This window comes from Armigeres subalbatus, chromosome 2 (genome assembly GCF_024139115.2).
Source record: "Armigeres subalbatus isolate Guangzhou_Male chromosome 2, GZ_Asu_2, whole genome shotgun sequence".
Lineage (NCBI taxonomy): Eukaryota > Metazoa > Arthropoda > Insecta > Diptera > Culicidae > Armigeres > Armigeres subalbatus.
Genome location: NC_085140.1, coordinates 235,590,911 through 235,609,036, shown reverse-complemented (window position 1 = coordinate 235,609,036; position 18,126 = coordinate 235,590,911). Strand labels below are relative to the sequence as shown.

At 37.8% G+C, this 18,126-nt stretch overlaps 1 protein-coding gene across 6 annotated transcripts in view; it reads right to left on the bottom strand.

The window, feature by feature from the left end:
• Positions 1 to 18,126, bottom strand: part of LOC134211909 (mucin-2) — a 358,556-nt gene that overhangs the window by 40,309 nt on the left and 300,121 nt on the right. For all 6 annotated transcript variants that reach the window (XM_062689292.1, XM_062689293.1, XM_062689296.1 and 3 more), the window contains one exon: positions 6,280 to 6,387. In XM_062689292.1, coding sequence (XP_062545276.1) covers positions 6,280 to 6,387 — 108 coding nt within the window. The remainder of the gene's footprint in view (positions 1 to 6,279; positions 6,388 to 18,126) is intronic.

Here is an 18,126-nt window from a genome sequence, read left to right as displayed (position 1 = left end):
GGAAAATAAAGGACCTATTAATGTTACAAATCTTACATGATTTCGTGACGGTCCCTAATTTTGAAATTTTCATTTTACACCCTGTATCCGAGCCTTCCCCTCAGATGTAGTTCACGTCAAAAAACCCGTTCACATAGCAGTTTGTGAAAGTTTGAATGTGCTGAATTTCCTGAATACTGATACATAGTGATCCAAGAAAATTGTGGTATTTGCCATTAGAAGTCGTGCAGAATCCTAATAAACCTGGAAAAGTTCGGATCGTTTTGGACGACGCTGCTGTTAAAACTGATGGAGTTTCCTTGAATTCGATACTTCTGGCAGGCCCGGACCTTGTCAGTTCGCTATCATTAGTGTTGTTTTGGTTTTGCCAACGAGAAGTTGCCATTTCAGGTTACGTAAAGGAAATGTTCCACCAGATCCTTATCCAACTATCCAGAAGATACAGTGCACAAATACGCGATAGACGTAGCAACGTTCGGATCATCATGTTCATGATGCTCTGCAAAATACGTGAAAGAACAAAAAACGCCGAAGAACGGAAGCATTTATATCCCGAAGCAGCCTCAGCCATTATGGAGAACACCTCCGTAGATGACGCGAACAGTTTGGACATGATTGTAGAAGCACCACGTGTAGTACTGGAGGTGAACCTGGGGTGACATTGCGCATCTCGAATCGAATCACTCGATTCGTACGTTTTTGCATTCGTTTCGAAAATATTGCGGCATTATGTATTTCGTTCGACTTCATTCAGTCGCAGTACAAGATTTCGAATGGTGCTGTACTAGCTCAATCGAGTATGTTCTGTCAAACGAAATGTAAACAGAGAGAATAAGAGATAGCTGTTTCCGTGTTTAGTATGCCGTCCGCTGGAGAGACAACTTTCAGCGCATGGCGAATGTGAGTAAACAGAGAGAATAAGAGTAATTTCATCTACGTGTAGCATGTTGCCTGTTGGAAAGGCATCCTTCAGGGCACTGCTTAATGACTTTAAAAAGCAATATTATTTATTAAACAGTTGCAAATTGTTTTGAAAATTGAGATATTGTTACGACACAAATTAAAAGTTTTATGTGTATTAGAGTTTAAGCCACAGATCCAATGTTCAGTTAAATAATTTAAAGCTAAAGAAGGATTCGATAATAAATTACTTTGATATTTCCATGTGTTTTAGTTAAATGCACTTGGGTCATCTCTTGCGCGTTTTTTTTATTTAACTCAGCTACTTTTACGTAGATTTTGGAACATACACGTTTTTACGCATATTTCGGGATAATTAGAGATTGCATATTGTCTGGAAACTATAAAAGTAGGTATACTAATGACATTTTTTCCTTCAAGATAATATAATGAAACATTTATTCTCTTCCTGTAGAGAAATAATAACAAATATAATGAAAAACTTTTAGCAAGAAATGACTCTCGAACAACATTCGAAAGCTATAAAGGTGACGAGTGTTTTTCATTCGACTTGAGTCGTTTTTCAGTGTGCTATCGAGTTTCCATAATGCCAAAACATCTCGTTATTCTTGTACCTCCCCGAGCATACTCGAACGATGAGTTGTTTCCGAGATCGAATCGAAAGCCGTAATGCCAAACATGTTCGACTCGATAGAAATACGTTCGAATCGAGATGCGCAATGCCACCCCTGATTCATACAAGCGCGGGATTTGGAATTCGGAACTGCCTCTCGAAATCCGAATATAAGAGTTATAAGATATAATAAAAAGTTATAAGATATCGCGAAAGTTATAAGATATCGTTTGATTCAAACATATTACCATTTTGGAAATAAACATGTATATTTTTGAAGCAAATGGATGAAATTTGTATCCGTGTGGGTGACTCTAGAACAGTACAGTCCTGGATTCATTCAGATCAACAATTTTCTTTGAGCATTCTTTCAGAAATCTTTTCAGAAAATCCAGTAGGAATTATTTAAGGAATCCTTCATAAATTTCATTAGCAAAATTTGTTGGGAATTTCTTCGAGATTTCTTTAGAATCTATTTTCAAAAAATACATTTATTTTTCCTTCAGAAATTTCTTCGAATTTTTTTTTATGAATCTTTATTTTAATCTTCAATAATTTTCCGGAAGAGTTATGATTTCCTATTTCATTATTTAATCAACTTTTCGGAAGAATTCTTTCAACAAAATTTCTGGAAAATTTCCTGCAGGAATTTTCAAAGAAATTGTACATTGTTTTACTAAAGAAATTCACAAAGGTTTTTCGGGAGGTTTTACGCGGAGTAGTATTCCAATGAACCACTCCGAAAATTCGTTCGGAAAATCTTCCAGACTTCGTAAAAAATACCCCCAGGAATGAATTCGGTTAGTCATTCAGAAAATCTTGCATGCATAGTATAAAAAAATTCGGAAATTCCTCCAGTGATTCATTGCAAAATCCCTCAAGGACTTTCTTCAAAAATGCTCTGAAAATAAATCTAGTGATAATTTCAGAAATTCTTTTTCGAATTCTTTCGAAAGTTACTTGAAAAATTTGTCCAAGAATGTTTTTAAAACTCCTTCGAAATCTTCTTTAGCAAGACTTTCAAAAATTCTTCCAGATATTCTATTCTTTCGGGTCCCGCAATTCCGCTGGAATTCTCTTTTAGGAATTTGTGAACGAATTTCTAAAGAAAATGCTGAATCTCGTGCATTCCACTAAGAATTCCTACGAAATTTCCTCCAGGGATTTTTTCGACAAGTTCTCAGGAAATAACTTCGGGATAGCTCCAAAAATTCTTTTGAAATAGTATTCTTCGAAAGTTCCTATAGGAAAACATTAAAAAATACTTAAGGAATACTTGCGTCTTGAGAATTTCTTCAGAAAATACTTCCGAGGTTTCTTCGGAAATTACTGTAGGGGTTCCTTCAAAATTTCCTTAACGAAATATTTTAAGAACTTCTTCGGAAATTCTTTCAGAAGTTCCATCGGAAAATCCTTTGGAAATTTCGTCTTACGGAAAATTCTTCAGAAATACCTTATGAAATCGTATCAGGGAAACCTTCCGAAATGAAGGAAATTGATTTAGGAATTCCTGCGGAAATTGGTTTAAGAATTACCCCGAAAGAAATTGCTTCAGCAATTATTTCACGAATTTCTTAATGAAATTCTTCCAGTAATTTCTTAGGAAAAACCTTTGAAAACTCTAGGAAAAAATGTTGAATATTGTTATGTTGGCATTTTCAGCGATATTTCACAGATTTTAACAAGAAAAGATCATCAGATACAATTTGGATAACTGACTGAAAATTAGTTTCTATTAGAACCGTACACAAGATGGTTAATAGACCAGTGCAGATTTTATACTTGAATGCCATTGAAAATCACAATTCAAGGCATGTAAATCATAATGATACCGTTAACTGTATGTATCACCAAGTTTTCAACTGAAGAAATTCAAAACTGTTCAGATTAAGACTAAAGAAACTTAACTGTGCTAAGTTGCCGCCATTTCTCCTAATCGTTTTTTTCACAATTCCGATTCTTTTGATATCTTTGAGACTTATGTTACTGTTACTCGCGCATTTAATTTTCGAAATTTAAATTAAATTCAATCAATTATTCGAAAACTTAAAGGAAAATATTTCATATTAGAATGCAAAAAAAAACGCAAATGTGTGCAACGATTAATCTCTGCAACGAATGGATCTCTTTTGCAGTACATATTGTTTATTAAACTAGAGTTTCTACAGAAAAAGTTAAAACACTCGCACAAATTCGTAGGTGGTACAAGCCTGGACTATTGTTTGAGAGTAGAATCGTTTTCATACGTTACTACAGATATTGATTTGGTACTAATCACTTATCTCTTAGATGTAAGCAATGCACTCTCCAATAGTCGAGATCTATCCTGGCCACGTCCTCGCGAATGTTGAGGAAGAGGAAGGATAGTTTAGTTGATCACCTACTTAAGAAAGATGCAGAGAACTCTACGGCCTTTCATAGGTGTTACAGGAGGTTTTAGAATTGTTAGTGTGAAAGGCTATAACAGTAGGAATCGTTTTGGTAGAACGTGAAACACAGAAAGAACTAAGTTAGAAATACAAAGTAGGAATGGGACGAGCATGGAATTGAACCGACGACCTCCTGCTTATAAGGCAGAATCGGTAGCCACTAGACCACCGAGCTCGTCAATTCATTCGTGGTTTAAAACTGCAGAAAATATAACTGAGCGGTATAACAGTTTTTGGTTTTATGATTTTGAGACTCCACTTTTATAAAAAAAGAATCTAGAACAGCTGCTAAGAAGATGAATGTTTCATATTCATATTCAAAATGACAGCCCCGACCAATTAATGTAATCCAAGCAACCGGTATGTTGATAACTTTATGAAAACAAAACGTCAATCCTCTTTAATTCCAACAATCATTCATAACATTCAAGATTAATTCCTATATTTCCATAAATCATCGGAGTGATAATTAATTACTATGTCTGAAACTCAATCTGTGCATATGTGGGAATTGTTCCTCACTGAACATATCTCATCGCAAATCAAAGAAATACAGCACCCATCTCGTCGATTATTTTTGCTAACATGCGTGCTCACTGCTGAAAATAATCACCAAAATAAGAAATAAATCAAATTCTTTTTCATTGCTTTGTTTTTGATTCGAGATGAACATGGGAGCTATGAGATGAAGTGCGGAACAGTTCCCCTAAGGCATGTGAAACATATAGTTGGAAAAATGTAGGTATTGGAGGTTACCACTAGGGTGGTTTACCGGTAATACCGAAACCGGTAAAACCGGTATTACCGGCCCATTTTTGGATACCGGAATACCGGTTTTATGAAGGTCTAGAAACCGGTATTTTCGGTATTCCAATTTTCATCAAAATTTAGTAGATAAAAGACTTTTTAAATGGGTGGCTAGGAGCGCATGGTGTAATTAGTGTGCTCTTACTTTTCAGACCACTTACAACAACAAAAGAAAATATAATAATAAATCCCACAAATTATTTATTCTATTCTTAGGGCAAATGTTTAAATTTATCATACCTTGTTGAAGAATAATTAGTTTTTGCTTTTGGAGAGCTAAATCGAACAGTGCTTAGGCACTAGTTTCTTTTCTCTTCAGGTAAATCTGGATAACAATATGAATTTAAAATTTGCTTTTTTTTGCTTATGCATTTATATTTAAGATATCCAAGAAATGCAGAAAAGAAATTGCAGTGTTATAAAACGTCATCTGCATGACTAATTTGTTCAAAACTTTTTTTAGATGCCAAATTCACTTTATGATTATTGATGTACTCATAACGCTGGAGTAGTTCTGTATTTTTGTCCAAAGGTACATTGCTCTAAATATAGCATCTGAGGCTAGAGTGTAAAATCTGTTCAAAATGACACGTGTCATTTGACATAATGTCATTTTGACTCCCACGCCTCAGATTATATATTTACATCATTGTCTTGTTATACAAAGTTGTAGGTAGCTTTAAGCGCTTCAAGTTTGTCATACCTCATTATTTGATATTTAGTTTCCGAAAAAAGTTCTGGGAAAATTGAACAATTGAATTCCAACGACACAACACTGAATGGCTGCGATAGTCATGATTTAATAAAAAAAATCCAGGAAAACTTTAATGAAACAACAAAATAAACTATACCCAATTGATAGTTTAGGTTTTATTCAATTTTTCATCAGATTTTGGGCGCAAAATATAAAAACTGTCATTAAATCTTAATTTTACACAACAGTACATAATGATTTCTCGATTGGATTTTGAAATTATATGCTTTTTCATAACTTAAAATGAAATCCTCAGAAAAAACTTCAATACCGGTATTACACCGGTATTACCGGTATCAACATCGTCAATACCGAAATACCGGTTTTCACCAAAAGTGGTCAAAACCGACCACCCTACTTACTTCGGTAGGGTTTGATCCCACGACCCAGTACGCTAGACAGGTGCTTTCCCTAATATTATTGTTGGACACTGGCCTATTCAGTGTATAATGAAAAATTTGAATAATAGTTGAGTCTTTGGTGTTTTTGTCTTGGCATAAGCTTTGTACTAATAAAGTATGCAAACACATATCTAGATTTACAACTAGGTATGTGATCTTATATCACACAATTTCCCTGCAAGTTCATAAAAATAAGCATGCCTTTCAGCAAAGAAGATATGTTTCATATGGTTTTGCCTGCCACCTGTCCCCGCTCGATAAAATTAATGGACAGAACCGTTAACGTGGGATGATGTGTGCAGGGGATTCCTTTTTATGGAAGGCCAGGAAAAACAACCCATCCAATTCACTTACCGTCGGATCCCGGCGAACGCTGCAGGAAAATGGACGACGAAGAGTAGGCCTCTTTATCGCCTCGGTCTTTGTCCTTGCGCGATTCCTTATCCTTGGTGCCGGAATTTCCTGCAAAACGAGAGCACAGTTGATGGGTGAATCACATGGTTTTGTTGCTTTACGTTTCTCGTTTGGCTGCACAACAGTGATTGCTGCTGCTCTTGATGGCGACCTTTGTGCAGAATTGGAGCACTTTATCAAAATAAGCCAAGGAGAGTGTGCGGATAAGATTTTTTTTTCTATGGAAGCGTGGTAATGGTTAGCAAATAAAAGCATAAGCAAACTAACAGAAAAAAAGAAGGAAAATTTCAAGAAGACAAGAACATCAACTGGATTAAGTAGGGCAAAAGTTAATGAATAAGGTTTAATGTAGCATGATAAGGTTGCATTTTGATAACAGTAACAGTCATCAGAATAACAATTTGTAACAATGTCGGCCTTCAGCAAAAGTAGGCAAGACATTTGGTCGCCAACACCGAAACGACATGTTCATTCTGCGTTCACAGGATGTTGTCGTTAGTTTTCGGGGTGTGGTTTTTGAATAGCCTATCTCGATCAACGCCGGAAGTGTCCGACATTGTGCTTCAGTTTGTAACGTAAAGTCATTCGAAAGAACAACAAAACGAAAACAAATTTCGCTAAGTGCAACTGTTTGTGCTTTACATATGCTTATCTTTTGCGACTAAGTTATCAGTCTCGTTTTCTTTCTTGTGTCCCAAGGCGAAACAAATGAAGAGCTTGGAATGTCATGATAAGCATGCGTTGTATGTGTGCAGATATCGATTTTCGAAATTCATTTTTGTTAAGGGGATTTTTATATTATCGAATGAGGTTTCCCAGAATCTATCATGGATCTTAGATGACGAACTTTCCCACGACCAATACGTGGAATCATAACATCATTGGATCTTAACAAGTTCTCAAATCCTTGAAGTTTCCATAATTTAATAATAGATTTGAAGATACCGAGTGCATGTTTAAAAATAACAAACTAATTTTATTTATGATTCATGGAGCCATCACTCTCTGTGATGGGTGGGTAGGTGTAGGGTTTTCAATGAAAATGCTTCCTTTTATCCACCCAGCCTTCTCCCAACACAGTTGAATCATCACAACCCCGGGCATGATTCATAATTCGCACGCATTGGATTGCGGTTCATGGGCTGTCATCGTTCGTGTGGCATTACTCGGTTTTACGAGTAGATGCAAAATTATAGGAATATTCATGTCGCTACTGTTTAGTTTGTTCTTTTTTAGTTGCCAATATATCAGTAATGAAGTGCGAAATCTATTACACTGATTAATCAATCCTTTCTCTTTAACTTGAAACAGAATGAAAAGTAAGTTTTATTCCTCGAAATATATTCTGAGGAATATATTTCTTGAAACCACAGCGCCACTTGGCTTCTAGTGCATAGCATTCACTATTTTATATTGTCCAAACTACGGCTCGCAAGTAATGTTATTTCACAATCTGAAAAGGCGTGTATCTTTGCTCATTGCCATGGAGGATTCCCGAGCAAAGCCTGAGAGCAAATCGATAACTAATTTTGTTGTTGTGAAATCGCCTAATTTTGATAACTCAGGTTGATATCCTTTTGGTCGTTTTAACGGTTAAAAGATCAAAATCTACAGCAGAAAAACCTTACTGTGACATCAAATCGAAAACTATTCCTGCTATCGATGAGAGCAAATCGAAAACTAATTTTGATATTGGTTTCGCTAACAAAATAAGTACACAGTTTGATGTCAGATCATACAATTTAGAAATCAACAGCAAAATGAGATCAAAAATATGTAATCAGTCATGATGATTCATATTTGAAAACAAATTATGATTTCGATTTGATATCAATATCAAAATATGTTTTCTATATGCTCTCATTATGTTTTCAGACTTTGCTCGGGTTAGCGTGTCAGTGAAGATTGAAATAACTAGAAGCAAGCAAATAGTTTTCATGTCTGGGAAACTTGCAATATGCCTGAATCAAGAAATAGTATTTTGAAGTGTGAATGAATACACAATTCCTAACATCTGCTTAAAATTCTTCTAACATAAGCTTAGGTAAATCGCTGTTGCTTTAATTCAGGCATAAACAACAATTGTGTTCCCATCTTACTCATAGTAGTCATAATAGAGGGAATGGTGCAAAATGCACTGCGGGATCTGTACAAGGTTGTATGTTCTAGATAGTTATAATATTATATATTTTTTAGGTCTCTTGTCATTTCATCCGTTTCGTAAAAAAGCTTATTCAATGTTTAGTTGTTTAAAACCAAAGGCTCCACTTATCTAGATAAAAAATGCGCTTGCGGAACTATTTGCGAAAATGAAACGCTCAGAGGGGGGAGGACGGGTTGACCGAAGTGTGACAATCCATACAAAAATTTTCAATGATTCATACAGAAAGTGTGACATAGGGGGGAGGAAAAATGTACATTTACTTTATGGAAAATCCTAAAGTTTTTAAAAACTTGGGAAGTCTTGGGAAGTCAATAATTTATATCTGAAAATTGTTTGTACTTCTTAATGAAACTTTAATATTTTTGCCTCTCTCGTGCACTTGTCTAATGTTCAGTTCGAATCGAACTTTCGTATATCAATCGACTCACGGTATCTCTAAAAGAAAATATTATTTCATGAAAATCGGTTACTCCTCTTTCATGTCATAATTAAATGAAAAATTACTACACTTTCTTCAGTATGTTTAGTTCAAATTTAATACAAATTTTGAATGAATTTATTTTGATCCCCCCAAAATTCCCAGCCTAAAATTTATGGAAAATTGAACCCCAATAGAACATTTTGTAAATGGACTTACAACCTACAGTTTCGTGAAGTGGGTGTTTCAGATGTACTGTTCTTTTTAATAAGGTCTTCGGCCAAGAGACCAACTCAGCCCGACGAGTTGAGTAGCATGTGGAGGGGTTTGGCAGTAGGTTCTGTTAAACTCATATAAAAAGATGCATCTTCTTCTTCTCCACTGGGACATTGCCTCAACAGTAGGAACTTTTCACGAAAAACTATTTGGTACCAGTTATGTAGGAAAGTTTCCGCTACTACGCCTACCAAATATTTTTTCGATTAAGGTCTCTTTCGCCATACTGATTTCCAAAAGTTAACTCCTGGTGTGCCGCTGTAAGCACGCTCAAAGCAGGCGATTCATTATTTTGAAAGCATCAAGGTAAGCTTGATATGAACAAAAACGGAGAGCCACCAAAATATCAATCAAAGCAATCGTGGTACTTCGCCGGCAGTCAAAAACTTGTAGTCAACCATCACGGACTGGAGTGACAGTTTATCAGCAGACTTACGCTTGCCTTGCAGCATGATAATCTCCACAATTCCCATCAGCGTTCGAGAAGGATTGTCATCAGAATCCGAGAGGAATTCTCTTTGGAACCTCTGAAGAATTCCTTTCAGAATCATCGAAGCAATCCAACACTGAATTCGTTTTGGTGTCGTTGAGGGATACCCGCGGGAATCCGTGAAGAATAGCCTTCATAATCCATAGAGGATTTTCGTCAGAATCTCGCGTTGATTTTCTTCGAAATTCATCCGGAGCCGTTCGAAGATGTGTTTCGAAATCATTCAGAGATTTGCTTCGGAATCCTTTGAATATTTTATACGGAGTCTCTCGACATTTTGATTTACTTCGGAATCCCCTGACGATTTGCTTCGGAATCATTCGACGATTCGCTTCAGAATGCATTCCTCGTAGATTTAGTTCGTACTCCCTCGACGATTTACTCCGGAATCATTCGACGATTTGCTAAGAAACCATTCGAAGATTTTTCTCGGAATCCCTTAAAAATTTGATTTGGAATCCCTCAACGATTTGCTTCAACATCTCTGGAGGATTCCCTTTTGAGGATACTTTACGGAATCCCTGGAGGATTAATTCAAAGTCCCTCGGTGATTTGCTTCTGGATCCCTCGACAGATTGCTTTGGAACAAATCGACGATTTGCTTCTACATCCCTGAAACATTGCTTACGAAATCCCTGGAACATTCACGTTGGAATTCCTGGAGGATTTTCGACGAAATCTCTGGAACAGTGATGGGAAATGTCAAAAAAATGTCATGGCATTGCTATTACTAATTTCGTAATAACTTTTTTCAAAAGTCATTTACAGTTCGGATTTTTTGATCAACATATAGTACTTAAAGGGTCCTAGAACTTTGTCGAACAGATTATTGTTCTAAATACAAAGTGTGAGCCATGAGAGCGAGATTAAAAAAATGTCACGGAATGTCATGACATTAATGTCATCTGACACTAATTCGGCTCTCACGCCGCCAATATCACATTTAGAAAAATTACCTATTAAAAAAAGTTTTCGGGTCATTTGAAGGCTTCATGTTTATATGCAAAACATTATTGTAAATGACTTGCGAGAAAAGTTATTAGCAAGTTAGTCCCATGACATTGATATGACATTTCCCGTCACTGCTCTGGAACATTCCCGTTGGAACTCCTGGAACATTCCCGCCGGAGTTCCTGGAATATTCTCGTCGGAATTTCTGGAGGATTCCTTTGGAGGATTCTCATTGTAATCCATGAAATATTTCCGTCCGATTCTCTGGAACATTCCTGTCCGAATCCCTGAAACATTCCTATTCAAATTCCTGGAATATTTTCGTCAGTATTCCTGGATCTCATTAGAATCCCTGGAACTTTTCCGTCGAAAACCCTGGAGGATTTCCATCGACATCCTGGGAGTATTTGGATTCCTATTGGAATCCCTGCCTTCAGTTCAGAATCCCTGGCGGTTTCCTTCGGTTCTCTTGGAGGATTCCCGTCGAGATCTTTGGAATATTCCCGTCGAAATCACTAAAAGATTGTCATCGGAATCTTTGGAGGATTCCCTTCGGAATACCTGGAGGAATGAAAAAGATGCAGGGTTTTTGCGCCTATTTGAGCAGGCTCAAAAATGTGGGCAACTCAAAAAGGCTTTTCCCAGCCAGGCTTGGATTATTTATACAACTATTGCATATATTCACTGCCTCGGTGGGAACCTGACGGCGATCCATTACATATTGTCCTCTGAGTGTGCGTGACACAACCGAGCACTACACTTAGGGCCAATTTCTTCACCTCCGCTTAACTCTTAAGCGGTGCTTACCCATACGATTAAACCTAGTTTAGTGACTAAGCGAGGGTGAAGAAATCGGCCCTTATATGCATTAGCCATAAGCCATCAATTTGAGTCGTTGTAGCAATCATCGGCAGGAAAACAAACACTCTTTGATACTGTGGGCTATAACAGAAAGCACGTGTTTGAGAAAAGCGAATATGGATGAGTGTGATTGATCAGCAATTGCCTTAGGTGGTTGAACCGAATTTATTATATTACCATCAAGGTAACCTAATGAGGTGGTAAAATATTCGAGAATTTTTGAAAGGAAGTTCGAATAGAGAAAATAGATGAAGGGGCTATAAGCCCCCCCTAGGTCTCGAGGCTAGTTACGCCAATGCATACACGGAAGTTTTATCGAATCCTGGACAGTCTGGGCTAACAGGAGAGTCGGTATGTCCAGACATGTGTAGGTATAGCTTGAAGCAGCCATGGCCTGACAGGAACTATGTCGGATCGAAGTAACTTCACGATGCTGCCGACTCACCCATCCAGAATTGTTTGGTATCAGCTGATCAGCAAATAATTAAGAGAAGCTCGTCCAGTCCCATTTGCCATTTGACAGTCGAGATGGCTCTGATGGCCTTACGGGCTCCTCTGGTTAAGAGCATATTGAAACACTCCTCGTCTTCATGCCTGACTAACCTACGTCTGCTGGAGCACATACTCGAGCTATTGGACATCATTCTCAATAATTTAAAAATAAAGCGCTCCACATACTGTTTAGAATTGATCGCACAGTCACCTACGCGAATCACCGTCTTTTATACCGTCTTACAAATGTTGACAACAAGGTTTAGCTGCTTAGAGATCATTTATTTCTTCACATATTCACATGGGCTGTCGTCAATTTCCCCACTTTCAATCGACTTTGCGTAAACCCCCAGCGGTATGTCGTAGGCAAAACCAAAAATCTCACAGGGGATGACACTTTAGTCTTGAAACACCGTTATACATAGCGTTCCATTGCACTGGGCCTAGGATAGACCCCTGCGGAACTCCTGTAGTGATAGAAACACTACTCTGGTCAACATCGATCTCGTATAATAATACGCGGTTCTGAAACACAAAACGTAGTACAGGCCCACCGGTATCCTCAATCGAACAAATGAGAGAACGATGGTATCTCAGCTTGGGCTATTGAATGCATTCTTGTCGTCCAGCGTCACGACCACACAGAACCTAGTTCCTCTCCGCTTGGGTTGGATCGCTGCCACGGGGTTGATAGCATCTACCGTTTGATTTCCCTTACGAAACCCATGAAGTAATTGCTTGATAGGCCGTCCGTACATTCGGCATACGCGGTTGAACAACTTCCCCGTGGTGTCAAGTAGACAGATTCGTCTATACGCTGATGGGTTGCCAAGAGGCTTCCCAGGCATCGGTATCCATGAGCTACACTCGTCCAGGAATCACAGCATGACTGTCATGACTCTGCCTTCGGATCCAAGTTTGGCACTCGCGCTTTGCTGTGCTTGTGGCATCGAATGCGCGTGGCGGAGCAGTGAATCATCATTCAGATTGATCTTCGTTACGACGTGGCGGTATATAAGACAACGACATGTGACGGCGAAGGATGAATCACGAGTTCGCCCAGTATTCAGAAGGTGACAAAAGCTGGAAGTATACGATGGGCAGGGCATATTGCAAGAATGTAAAATAGCAACCCTGCAAAGATGGTATTCGTCGCAGCGAGCAAATCAAGAATTGAAAAATTGGTAGGAAAAAATTGAAAATCGGTTGAAAAATGAACGAGACTTTTTTAGTCTATCATTTTTACGTGACGCGCTCATTTTTTAACTACTGAAGTGTACCCCTGCATCCGTATCGAAAACAAAGTATTCTACTTCAAAACCATCCGATAAGTACAATGTTTACACTAGCAGAATGTCTGCAGATTTCAAATATGTATATTATTTTTACTGGAACGTAAAATGTATCTATGTTTTGATTTTGTTTTAATAATGATTTGAGCTGTCTGAAATATTGAACAAATTTTCAATGAGTTCAAGCAAAACTCATTTTCAACTTTCCAGGAACGTTTTCTAAGTTTATCAAAATCCATTCCTTATACATTCCGTACCGCGCTCTCCTAACAGAATAAAGCCCTTTCTACCACATCTCGCATATTTCGCTCAATGAACTTTCTCCGGTAGCAGTTGTTGCGCGGATAGGCTTCGCTTCCCTACCCCAATAGACCACAACAAGCACTGGCGGTGAAGGCGGGGGTGCAGAACGTAGGTAGTGCGCGCGCATCAAATGTGCCCCATCCTCTCGCACCTTATGCGGTATCTTTCCGATACGAGGGGGTAGGTATAGGATCTCTGAACAACTTTCCGAGGACTTATCACTGAGACGGAGTTGGATGGAGAAAAAAAACGGAACGCGGCATGTTGCCGGTTCTGGTGGCGATGGTGATGACTTTTCTCGCTTAGCACATTCGAAGCCGAGCTGGAAGGAAGCAGTGTCCTCTAGTAAATGCTGTTGCTCGTGTAGTGGGTTTCGCTCCGCTGCAGAAAATGAGTCCGGAGCCCGAACAAAGGACGCTATCTTTTGGGTGGTATTGATCCGAGTGCCACGAGAGCAGGGTTGGCATTATTTGTTTTGGATTACATGCCACGTGTTTTAAATAATGTAAATAACTATATTAATGATGAAGTTTTTGATAAACGAACAATAATTCAGGATTGTCAAATTAAAGCTATGATAAATATAAATTTCATTTTAAATTGTAAAGAGAATAAATATTCTATTTTTTGTATTGTTTCCTAAACATGTCTGATGAGTGCTACAGTTCCGAAAACGTTATAATGCTTCTGGTATTCCCACCAGTTGGCCATCCATCCCTGGTTTTACTTGACATTAATGATTTTTTAGGAAACGGTGGTAATGCGAATAATTATAATCTTCCACCTACATAAAAGGGCGAGACTAGAACGGATAACTTTTCGGAACATTTGTGTTGATGTTCTGGGCTGACGTTAATTGATGAAATTAAGTTTTAAAGTTATTGGAGGGCATAAAATATTCAAGCAATAGATGAATTAAATATTTAGCACGAAGCAAAAACAATAAGAGATTTACATGCAAACATAAAAAAGCGATAGAAAATTGCAATGCACGATGGAAATAACAAAGAGAAAGAACAAGACCTGTATACCAAAGATAATAAGACCACTAGCAAGAGCAGATGCCGAATGTTATTTTCCACAAGTCTGATAAGAGAGCATCGGTTATAAAATCGTGTCGCAACATTACCGTTTTATCGCTTTCGATGGGGTTTAGAGTTCATAATGACGGTGTTACGTGTATCGAACCTGGCTATGTTATCATCTCTCGTATTTAGTCTCGATGCGATGATGGTTTGTTCGTTTGTTTTAGTAAGAGACAGCACGGCAAACAATGTGACATATTCGCACTCAAAACCCGCGCCGCAGTGGTATCGAAAGTGGCCGAAAAGGAAGGCTCGTTTCCAATGACATAGGAGAGGAGGTGAGCGAATGGTCACGTGCTTCTCTTTTTTTTCGCTGTTATCAATTCGTACAGTTTGTTCGCACATTCGAAGCTTTTGATTTGTTATATTCGTGTAGTCGCGTGTGTCCAGAGTAAATGTTTCCAGCGGAAAGCTGAGGCTGAACTTTTTCGTTACAGTTCAAATCAAGAAAGAAAAGCTCACCACTGCACTGCCAGCAATGCTAACAGTAATATCTAAATACATGAAAAGCTATTGAAAGTTAACCGCCAGAAATGTGTGAGGCGAAATGCATACAATACAAATTTCCTCAAAGGACCGAATCTTTTTCGAAAAAACCCAGATTAATCCACCTAGCGGTGTTGGTGCCCTTCTCGTGCAAAAAAAAAAAAAACACAAGAAAATATGAGTGAGTGTTTTTAGCGTGTTTTGCACATAGAAAATAGTATTTTGGTCATAATTTCTGATCTCATAGTCCAATCTGGTCAATTTTCAATAGCACACAATGGGACAGGATTTCCCATCGAATGGAACTTGTTGCGAGTAATTCGGCCAATGCTAAGTTCCAAAAAGTGTGTCTACAAAATTTTGTACACATACACACATACATACATACATACACACAAACAGACATCACCTCAATTCGTCGAGGTGAGTCGATTGGTATATAACACTATGGGTCTCCGAGCCTTCTATCAAAAGTTTGGTTTTTTAGTTATCATATATAGCCTTTATGTATACTTAGTATACGAGAAAGGCAAAAAGAAATTTGGTTCCAGTTATGTAGGAAGGTGTTTGCTACTGTAGTCCCGGTAATTCATAGTGAATGCAATTAAAGAAGTATATATTTCTTCGTCTTGTTGTTGGCATTACTTTCCCCACTGGGATATTTCCTTCTTGCAGCTTAGTGTTCATGATCCTCCGAAATTTCCTGGACGTTCTTAACCATTCGCTATAGCAATCTACAGGGGTAAAAATATCCGTTTACCGAAATAAGAAAATGATTCATGATTTCGTGAATCCATCGTAGTTTCATGTTATTTCTTGATTTATTTTCGCGGGACGTAACGCAATGCGTTACGATTTGGTTGTTAAAATTGAGAAATTTTAGGAAAAACCATCTGCACAGGGCTTGAACTCGAGTGAACTAAGTGAGAGTCCGGTGAGTTACATCCCAGCAAGGATGTTATCGATCATTTAATAATTTGCGTTTGATCATTTAGTAGTTTGTCAATAATCAATTAGTGGGGTAAAAATAGAAACGTTGAAAGCTTTAGAAACGTTGGTTAACATCATTATTGGTACCTTCATTCATTTACTACATTTTTTACAGCGTTGTCTCGAAACATATAATATTCTTCAAATAATTTCAGACAGCTTTTAAGAATAAGTTTACCAGTCTTTCGATTTAAATAAGTTTAGTTTACCTAAATAATTTTGAATTTATTCAAGGCTGAAATCTAAAACTTTCACGAACATAATCGTTTCGGCATAGAACATAATTAATTGCATTCTGGCTTCATGCAATCTTAAAATTTTGGTGATGAAATGTATCTCAACTTTTCGGGTTGTTCATTATTAGATACTGCTGATTTTCATGTATATGGCCAAGTAAGAAGCTTTAGCTAGAACATTGCCATCGTCTCCCTCGGACTGGGAGAATCACACCAATGACGGGAAATGTAAAAAAATGTCATGGGATTGCTTTTACCAATTTGTTAATAACTTTTTTTCGAAATTCATTTACTTTGGCAAACAGTTCACTCTTCTAAATACAAACCGTCAGGCATGAGAACGAAATTGAAAAAAAAAATGTCACGAAATGTTATGACATTAGTAATTTGGCTCTTACGCCGCCAATTTAAGATTCAGAGCAATGACCTATTAGAAAAAGTGTTGGGATCCTTCAAGGGCTACATGTTTATACTGGGCGGACTTGATTATCCGGAAGCTCGATTAACCGGAGGCTCGATTAACCGGAGAAAATGGCTCGATTATCCGGAGTCATATATTTACCCATCATACAAAGATAAAAATATTAGTCGAGTTTGGCTCAACAAAACACAAAATGTATGCCATGTATGAATTACAACCCCTAGTAGCACAGTTCTGGCAGATTTGGTTGATGCTTTATTTTTGGCCCAAATTGGTCGCATATGAGTCACAGAAACTCCTCTATAACAAGTGTGTTGCTCGGAACACCAGCTCCATACTCACAGTAAGCAAAATTACTCTTGTCCTCACGATGAAATGGATGGTCCGGATTTTCCAGAAGATTACTACAGAGATCACACTGGCCTTAGTTCGAATAAATGAAATGAAATATATTCCATTCTAATAATGTCATCGCAAATGGTGCTTTGCGATGATATTTAATAATTTGTCATTTTCCGGATGTTCCGGAGGGTCATAGTAAAGATGTTTAGGCCACAACATCAAATCCATACTCAGAATATGAAAACAAATGCATTTATAAAAATCATGGTGTTTTTTCGATGAAATTCGCAGATTTGGCTTTTTGGAGATCTTCCAGATCTTCCGGAGGAGCACACGGTGGTTAGAGGCATACGCAACCGCCAACAGTTTATGGCATCATGCCGCCGCCGACATTTTTGCGATGGGTCGCCGTTTAAAAAGTATCACGCTACTGATCTACAGTTTTCCACGCTGATTAAAATTTGCAGAAATCCGCAGAATTTACCATGGAAATTCCAAAGAAACAGTGAAATTTTCGTACATATTCCCGCTTTATATTCCCAAAACAAAATTGAAAGGATTTTCTTTGAAAATTCCATACAATTTTTCCATTGAAATTTCGAAAAAGCTTTGCTTGAGCTTGATCTTGATTGACTGCTCGTAGTTGCTACTCCATTATGACCAGATCAGCTGTTCTTGCACAGGGAATTGCTAGAACATGAGAAATAAATAAAAAGATATAAAGTAAGAGAATGGAACGGACCTGGGATTGAACCCACGACCTTCTGCGTATGAGGCAGAAGCAGTAGCCATATGACTACCAAGCCCGCTTCGAAAAAAGAGAGATCACGCACTGAACTGATTAATTTTATTACCGGCCGCGTAATGCAGAACACAATATTTCGTCCGATCACGCGATCGTTCTGCTGTCCGAAACAAGAGAGATCATGCACTCCCATTGAAATTTCGAAAAAGCTTTCCATAAAAACTAAGAAGAACTT